Here is a 9,334-nt window from a genome sequence, read left to right on the forward strand (position 1 = left end):
CCTGGAAGCTGAATAGGCGTGTTGGCTGGTTAATTAAAATGTATAATTCATTGCTGTATTGAATGGTTTCCTGCTTCTCTTTGTGAAGTCCAGTGGAAATTTGCATTTAAATTGGAAATCCCATTGAATTGTGCCGGGATATGTTTTGATGCATCACAGAATAGAAGGATGACAGGAGGAGAGGAAGGGAGGAGTATTTCACCCATCTAAAACAGCCCAGTTTTATCCCCCTCCCGCCCATCTGGAAGACAAACACAGGTTTATGCTGCCTGTCTTCCTGCCTTCAACTGATAGAAATAACACTCTGTGAGAGGGGATGGATGTGTCTGACTGTTCCCGTACAGAAGGCAGGCTCTCATGTGGTAGCTACAGTTTGGGATGTTTGGCTGAGCATTAGGAACTGCTACCAACTCCAGCCAGGAAAGCTGCATTCCAAACCGCCACCTATCCCCTATGGGCCCTGGTCAAAGAAGTGGGGTTAGGGTGCCATTTGGGACACACAGCTGTAGGGATGTGTTATGAAGTCGTCAAATAACAGTATGTGTAATACATCTCTCCATACAGTCTATGTTTACATATTCCTCTGTAAGCGTTCTACAACCACATACATCCACCAGCCCTACATCTCCAGTCTCACTGACCCTGGAACTGACCCTGAAACTGACCCTGGATCTGACCGTGACCCTGGAACTGACCCTGGAACTGACCCTGGAACTGACCCTGACCCTGGAACTGACCCTGACCCTGACCCTGGAACTGACCCTGGAACTGACCCTGACCCTGGAACTGACCCTGGAACTGGAACTGACCCTGGAACTGACCCTGGAACTGACCCTGGAACTGACCCTGGAACTGGAACTGACCCTGGAACTGACCCTGGAACTGACCCTGGAACTGACCCTGGAACTAACCCTGGAACTGGCCCTGGAACTGACCCTGGAACTGACCCTGGAACTGACCCTGGAACTGACCCTGGAACTGACCCTGGAACTGGAACTGACCCTGGAACTGACCCTGGAACTGACCATGGAACTGACCCTGGAACTGACCCTGGAACTGGAACTGACCCTGGAACTGACCCTGGAACTGACCCTGGAACTGGAACTGACCCTGGAACTGACCCTGGAACTGACCCTGGAACTGACCCTGGAACTGACCCTGCCACTGACCCTGGAACTGACCCTGGAACTGACCCTGGAACTGACCCTGGAACTGACCCTGGAACTGACCCTGGAACTAACCCTGGAACTGGCCCGGAACTGACCCTGACCCTGGCACTGACCATGGAACTGACCCTGCCACTGACCCTGACCCTGGAACTGACCCTGGAACTGGCCCCGGAACTGACCCTGACCCTGGCACTGACCCTGGAACTGACCCTGCCACTGACCCTGGCACTGACCCTGGAACTGACCCTGACCCTGGAACTGACCCTGGAACTGACCCTGGAACTGACCCTGGAACTGACCCTGGAACTGACCCTGGAACTGGAACTGACCCTGGAACTGACCCTGGAACTGGCCCTGGAACTGGAACTGACCCTGGAACTGACCCTGGAACTGGAACTGACCCTGGAACTGATCCTGGAACTGACCCTGGAACTGGAACTGATCCTGGAACTGACCCTGGAACTGATCCTGGAACTGACCCTGGAACTGACCCTGGAACTGGAACTGATCCTGGAACTGACCATGGAACTGACCCTGGAACTGACCCTGGAACTGGAACTGATCCTGGAACTGACCCTGGAACTGATCCTGGAACTGACCCTGGAACTGACCCTGGAACTGATCCTGGAACTGACCCTGGAACTGGAACTGATTCTGGAACTGACCATGGAACTGACCCTGGAACTGACCCTGGAACTGGAACTGATCCTGGAACTGACCATGGAACTGACCCTGGAACTGGAACTGACCCTGGAACTGACCCTGGAACTGGAACTGATCCTGGAACTGACCATGGAACTGACCCTGGAACTGACCCTGGAACTGGAACTGATCCTGGAACTGACCATGGAACTGGAACTGACCCTGGAACTGACCCTGGAACTGACCCTGGAACTGACCCTGGAACTGGAACTGACCCTGGAACTGACCCTGGAACTGGAACTGACCCTGGAACTGACCCTGGAACTGACCCTGGAACTGACCCTGGAACTGGAACTGACCCTGGAACTGGAACTGACCCTGGAACTGACACTGGAACTGACCCTGCCACTGACCCTGGCACTGACCCTGGCACTGACCATGGAACTGACCCTGGAACTGACCCTGACCCTGGAACTGACACTGGCACTGACCCTGCCACTGACCCTGGAACTGACCTCGGAACTGACCCTGACACTGAAACTGACCCTGGATCTGACCATGACCCTGGAACTGACCCTGGTACTGACCCTGGAACTGACCCTGGCAGTGACCCTGGAACTGACCCTGCCACTGACCCTGGAACTGACCCTGGAACTGGCCCCGGAAATGACCCTGACCCTGAAACTGACTCTGGATCTGACCGTGACCCTGGCACTGACCCTGCCACTGACCCTGGAACTGACCATGACCCTGGAACTGACCATGACCCTGGAACTGACCCTGGAACTGACCGTGACCCTGGAACTGACCCTGGTACTGACCCTGGAACTGACCCTGCCACTGACCCTGGAACTGACCCAGTCTTCAACTGACAGAACACTCCAATAGTCTGATTAGTGTTCAACTGACAGAACACTCCAATAGTCTGATTAGTCTTCAACTGACAGAACACTCCAATAGTCTGATTAGTCTTCAACTGACAGAACACTCCACTAGTCTGATTAGTGTTCAACTGACAGAACACTCCAATAGTCTGATTAGTGTTCAACTGACAGAACACTCCAATAGTCTGATTAGTCTTTAACTGACAGAACACTCCAATAGTCTGATTAGTGTTCAACTGACAGAACACTCCAATAGTCTGATTAGTGTTCAACTGACAGAACACTCCAATAGTCTGATTAGTCTTCAACTGACAGAACACTCCAATAGTCTGATTAGTCTTCAACTGACAGAACACTCCAATAGTCTGATTAGTCTTCAACTGACAGAACACTCCAATAGTCTGATTAGTCTTCAACTGACAGAACACTCCAATAGTCTGATTAGTCTTCAACTGACAGAACACTCCAATAGTCTGATTAGTCTTTAACTGACATAACACTCCAATAGTCTGATTAGTCTTCAACTGACAGAACACTCCAATAGTCTGATTAGTCTTCAACTGACAGAACAATCCAATAGTCTGATTAGTCTTCAACTGACAGAACACTCCAATAGTCTGATTAGTGTTCAACTGACAGAACACTCCAATAGTCTGATTAGTCTTCAACTGACAGAACACTCCAATAGTCTGATTAGTCTTCAACTGACAGAACACTCCAATAGTCTGATTAGTCTTTAACTGACATAACACTCCAATAGTCTGATTAGTCTTCAACTGACAGAACACTCCAATAGTCTGATTAGTCTTCAACTGACAGAACACTCCAATAGTCTGATTAGTCTTCAACTGACAGAACACTCCAATAGTCTGATTAGTCTTTAACTGACAGAACACTCCACTAGTCTGATTAGTCTTCAACTGACAGAACACTCCAATAGTCTGATTAGTCTTCAACTGACAGAACACTCCAATAGTCTGATTAGTCTTCAACTGACAGAACACTCCAATAGTCTGATTAGTCTTTAACTGACAGAACACTCCAATAGTCTGATTAGTCTTCAACTGACAGAACACTCCAATAGTCTGATTAGTCTTCAACTGACAGAACACTCCACTAGTCTGATTAGTGTTCAACTGACAGAACACTCCAATAGTCTGATTAGTCTTCAACTGACAGAACACTCCACTAGTCTGATTAGTCTTCAACTGACAGAACACTCCACTAGTCTGATTAGTCTTCAACTGACAGAACACTCCAATAGTGTGAATATATGTTGTAATGTAACCTTTATTTAACTAGGCTAGTCATCTCTGTTCATAATTTAGCCTTTATGACAGCTGAATACATGGATCTATAATCACCACCTCAATCAATTTCCGACCGGAGTGAGATCTGACCGGAGTGCCATTTATTTTCCTCTGTCCCATAATTAAACAGCTTCCCGGTGCTGAGAAACTAACTATCTAATCAATCACTCAGGACCCAGGTTTCACTATTGATTACAAAGGCTATACATTTTTAAGCTATACATGTGGATGGCACTTGGCTATACATGCTGGATTTCCCTTGACACAAAGTGAATAATGATGCTCTAAAGACCTTGTAAATGATGGCATAGTGGAGTCTAGGGACTGCTACTATAGACCATGTAAATGATGTCATAGTGGAGTCTAGGGACTGCTACCATAGACCATGTAAATGATGTCATAGTGGAGTCTAGGGACTGCTACCATAGACCATGTAAATGATGTCATAGTGGAGTCTAGGGACTGCTACCATAGACCATGTAAATGATGTCATAGTGGAGTCTAGGGACTGCTACTATAGACCATGTAAATTATGTCATAGTGGAGTCTAGGGACTGCTACCATAGACCATGTAAATGATGTCATAGTGGAGTGGAGGGACTGCTACTATAGACCATGTAAATTATGTCATAGTGGAGTGTAGGGACTGCTACTATAGACCATGTAAATAATGTCATAGTGGTGTGGAGGGGACTGCTACTATAGACCATGTAAATGATGTCATAGTGGAGTGTAGGGACTGCTACTATAGACCATGTAAATAATGTCATAGTGCAGTCTAGGGACTGGTTGGGTGGTGGAGGCTGCTTTGAGGAGGCTGGGTGGAGGAGGCTGGCTGGGTGGAGGTGGTTGGGTGGAGGAAGCTGGCTGGTTGGTTGGAGGAGGCTGGCTGGCTGGGTGGAGGAGGCTGGGTGGAGGAAGCTGGCTGGGTGGAGGAGGCTAGCTGGGTGGAGACTGGCTGGGTGGAGGAGGCTGGCTGGGTGGAGGTGGCTTGCTGGTGGAGACTGGCTGGGTGGTGGAGGCTGGGTGGAGGAGGCTGGCTGGGTGATGGAGGCTGTGTGGGTGGTTGGAGGGGGCTGGGTGGATAAGGATGGTTGGAGGAAGCTGGCTGGGTGGAGGAGGCTGGGTGGGTGGAGGAAGCTGGCTGGGTGGAGGAGGCTGGGTGGGTGGAGGAGGCTGGGTGGAGGAAGCTGGCTGGGTGGAGGGGAGGCTAGCTGGCTGGGTGGGTGGGTGGAGGAGGCTGGGTGGGTGGAGGATGCTGGCTGGGTGGAGACTGGCTAGGTGGTGTAGGCTGGGTGGAGGAGGCTGGCTGGGTGGAGGAGGCTAGCTGGCTGGCTGGTGGGTGGAGACTGGCTGGGTGGGGAGGCTGACTCGGTGGAGAAGGCTGCGTGGAGGAGGCTGGCTGGGTGGAGGAGGCTAGCTGGCTGGGTGGGTGGAGGAGGCTGGGTGGGTGGAGGGATGCTGGCTGAGTGGAGAAGGCTGGGTGGGTGGAGGAAGCTGGCTGGGTGGTGGAGGCCGGGTGGAGGAGGCTGGCTGCGTGGAGGAGGCTGGCTGGGTGGAAGAGGCTGGCTGGCTGGCTGGCTGGCTGGGTGGGTTGTTTGGGTGGTGGAGGTTGGGTGGTGGAGGTTGGGTGGAAGAGGCTGGCTGGGTAGAGGCTGGTTGGGTGGTGGAGGCTGCTTTGAGGAGGCTGGGTGGAGGAGGCTGACTGGGTGGCTGGGTGGAGGTGGTTGGGTGGTAGGAAGCTGGCTGGTTGGAGGAGACTGGCTGGGTGGTGGAGGAGACTGGCTGGGTGGTGGAGGCCGGGTGGAGGAGGCTGGCTGGGTGGAGGAGAATGGGTAGAGGAAGCTGGCTCGTTGGAGGAGACTGGCTGGGTGGAGGAGGCTAGCTGGCTCGGTGGGTGGGTTGTTTGGGTGGTGGAGGTTGGGTGGTGGAGGTTGGGTGGAGGAGGCTGGCTGGGTAGAGACTGGTTGGGTGGTGAAGGCTGCTTTGAGGAGGCTGGGTGGAGGAGGCTGGCTGGGTGGCTGGGTGGAGGTGGTTGGGTGGAGGAAGCTGGCTGGTTGGAGGAGACTGGCTGGGTGGTGGAGGCCAGGTGGAGGAGGCTGCCTGGGTGGAGGAGGCTGGGTGGAGGAAGCTGGCTCATTGGAGGAGACTGGCTGGGTGGTGGGTGGGTTGTTTGGGTGGTGGATGTTGGGTGGTGTAGGTTGGGTGGAGGAGGCTGGTTGGGTAGCTGCTGGTTGGGTGGTGGAGGCTGGTTGGGTGGTGGAGGCTGCTTTGAGGAGGCTGGGTGGAGGAGGCTGGCTGGGTGGCATGGTGGAGGAGGCTGGGTGAAGGAAGCTGGCTGGTTGGATGAGACTGGCTGGGTGGTGGAGGCCGGGTGGACTAGGCTGGCTGGGTGGAAGAGGCTGACTGTGTGGAGGAGGCTGGGAGGAGAAAGCTGGCTGGGTGGAGGGGAGGCTAGCTAGGTGGTGGAGGCTGGTTGGGTGGTGGAGGAGGCTGGCTGGCTGGGTGGGTGGAGGAGGCTTGCTTGGTGGAGGAAGCTGGGTGGGTTTAGGACGCTGGCTGGGTGGGTGGAGGTGGCTGGCTGGGTGGGTTGTGGAGGCTGCGTGGAGGAGGATGGGTGGAGGAGGATGGCTGGGTGGAGGAGGCTGGGTGAAGGAAGCTGGCTGGTTGGTGGAGGAGGCTGGCTGCATGGAGGAGGCTGGCTGGGTGGAGGAGGCTGGCTGGGTTGGTGGGTTGTTTGGGTGGTGGAGGAGGCTGGCTGGTTGGATGGGTGGTGGAGGCTGGGTAGGTGGGTGGCTGGGTGGGTGGTGGAGGCTGGGTGGGTGGGTGGCTGGGTGGGTGGTGGAGGCTGGCTGGGTGGAGGCTGGCTGGCTGGTTGGGTGGTGGAGGCTGCGTGGGTGGAGGCTGGGTGGAGGAGACTGGCTGGGTGGCTGGGTGGAGGTGGTTGGGTGGAGGAAGCTGGCTGGTTTGAGGAGACTGGCTGGGTGGTGGAGGCCGTTGGAGGAGGCTGGCTGGGTGGTGGAGGCCGGTTGGAGGAGGCTGGCTGGGTTGGGTAGGCTGGGTGGTTTGAGGAGACTGGCTGGGTGGTGGAGGCCGGGTGGACGAGGCTGGCTGGCTGGGTTGGTGGAGACTGGTTGGGTGGAGGAGGCTGACTGGCTGGATGGACGAGACTGGCTAGGTGGAGGAGGCTGCTTGGGTGGTGGCGGCTGGTTGGGTGGTGGCGGCTGGGTGGGTGGAGGAGGCTGGGTGGACGAGGCTGGTTGGGTGGTGGAGGAGGCTGGCTGGCTGGGTGGATGGAGGAGGCTGGGTGGGTGGAGGAGGCTGGCTTGGTGGAGGAAGCTGGGTGGGTTTAGGACGCTGGCTGTGTGGGTGGAGGAGGCTGGCTGGGTGGGTGGTGGCGGCTGCGTGGAGGAGGATGGGTGGAGGAGGATGGCTGGGTGGAGGAGGCTGGGTGAAGGAAGCTGGCTGGTTGGTGGAGGAGGCTGGCTGCATGGAGGAGGCTGGCTGGGTGGGTGGGTTGTTTGGGTGGTGGAGGAGGCTGGCTGGTTGGATGGGTGGTGGAGGCTGGGTAGGTGGGTGGCTGGGTGGGTGGTGGAGGCTGGGTGGGTGGGTGGCTGGGTGGGTGGTGGAGGCTGGCTGGTGGTGGCGGCTGCGTGGAGGAGGATGATGGGTGGAGGAGGATGGCTGGGTGGAGGAGGCTGGGTGAAGGAAGCTGGCTGGTTGGTGGAGGAGGCTGGCTGCATGGAGGAGGCTGGCTGGGTTGGTGGGTTGTTTGGGTGGTGGAGGAGGCTGGCTGGTTGGATGGGTGGTGGAGGCTGGGTAGGTGGGTGGCTGGGTGGGTGGTGGAGGCTGGGTGGGTGGGTGGCTGGGTGGGTGGTGGAGGCTGGCTGGGTGAAGGCTGGCTGGTTGGGTGGTGGAGGCTAGTTGGGTGGTGGAGGCGGCTTTGAGGAGGCTGGGTGGAGGAGGCTGGCTGGGTGGCTGGGTGGAGGTGGTTGGGTGGAGGAAGCTGGCTGGTTTGAGGAGACTGGCTGGGTGGTGGAGGCCGGTTGGAGGAGGCTGGCTGGGTGGAGGAGGCTGGGTGGTTTGAGGAGAATGGCTGGGTGGTGGAGGCCGGGTGGACGAGGCTGGCTGGATGGGTGGTGGAGTTAGGGTGGGTGGTGAAGCCTGGGTGGGAGGTGAAGGTTGGGTGAAGGAGACTGGCTGGGTGGTGGAGGCCGGGTGGAGGAGGCTGGCCGCGTGGAGGAGGCTGGTTGGGTGGAGGAGGCTGGCTGGCTGGGTGGGGTGGGTTGATTGGGTGGTGGAGGTTGGGTGGTGGAGTTTAGGTGGAGGAGGCTGGCTGGGTAGAGGATGGTTGGGTGGTGGAGGCTGGTTGGGTGGTGGAGGCTGCTTTGAGGAGGCTGGCTGGAGGAGGCTGGCTGGGTGGCTGGGTGGAGGAGGCTGGGTGGAGGAAGCTGGCTGGTTGGAGGAGACTGGCTGGGTGGTGGAGGCCACGTGGACTAGGCTGGCTGGGTGGAAGAGGCTGACTGGATGGGTGGTGGAGTTAGGGTGGGTGGTGTAGGCTGGGTGGGTGGTGTAGGCTGGGTGGGTCGTGGAGGCTGGCTGGCTGGCTGGGTGGGTGGTGGAGGCTGGCTAGGTGGAGGATGCAGGCTGGCTGGGTGGGTGGTGGAGGTTGGGTGGTGGAGGCTGGCTGGTTGGATGGGTGGTGGAGGCTGGGTGGGTGGGTGGGTGGTGGAGGCTGGATGGTTGGAGGCTGGCTGGGTGGGTGGAGGAGGCTGGCTGGGTGGGTGGTGGAGGTTGGGTGGTGGAGGCTGGCTGGTTGGATGGGTGGTGGAGGCTGGGTGGGTAGGTGGGTGGTGGAGGCTGGCTGGGTGGAGGCTGGCTGGCTGGGTGGGTGGTGGAGGCTGGCTGGGTGGGTGGTGGAGGCTGGGTGGGTGGAGGAGGCTGGCTGGGAAGGTTGGTGGAGGACGCTGGCAGGCTGGGTGGGTAGAGGAGGCTTGGTGGGTGGTTTGTGGAGGCTGGGTGGGTGGAGGAGGATGGGTGGTGGAGGCTGGCTGGGTGGGTGGGTAGGGACGAGGCTGGTTGGCTGGCTGGTTGGGTGGTGGAGGCTGTGTGGGTGGAGGCTGGGTTGGTGGAGGACGCTGGCTGGCTGGATGGGTGGAGGAGGAGGCTGGGTGGGTGGTGGAGGTTGGGTGATGGAGGTTGGGTGATGGAGGCTGGCTGGGCGGGTGGGTGGTTTTAGGCTGGGTGGGTGGAGGATGCTGGCTGGGTGGAGGAGGCGGCTGGGCGGGTGGGTGGGGGAGGAGGCTGGTTTGCTGGCTGGTTGGGTGGT

General features: G+C 57.3%; 1 protein-coding gene across 1 annotated transcript; it reads right to left on the minus strand.

The window, feature by feature from the left end:
* Positions 1–5,282: 5,282 nt before the first annotated feature.
* On the minus strand, positions 5,283–8,634 carry LOC135534127 (basic proline-rich protein-like; the record flags this gene model as incomplete). The annotated part of the gene is made up of 2 exons (XM_064961257.1): positions 5,283–7,406; positions 7,639–8,634. Coding segments are annotated over 2 exons (3,120 nt in total), but the record flags the coding sequence as incomplete, so codon positions are not given.
* Between the last annotated feature and the right edge of the window lie 700 nt (positions 8,635–9,334).

This window comes from Oncorhynchus masou, unplaced genomic scaffold (assembly GCF_036934945.1).
Source record: "Oncorhynchus masou masou isolate Uvic2021 unplaced genomic scaffold, UVic_Omas_1.1 unplaced_scaffold_3050, whole genome shotgun sequence".
Classification (NCBI taxonomy): Eukaryota; Metazoa; Chordata; class Actinopteri; order Salmoniformes; family Salmonidae; genus Oncorhynchus; species Oncorhynchus masou.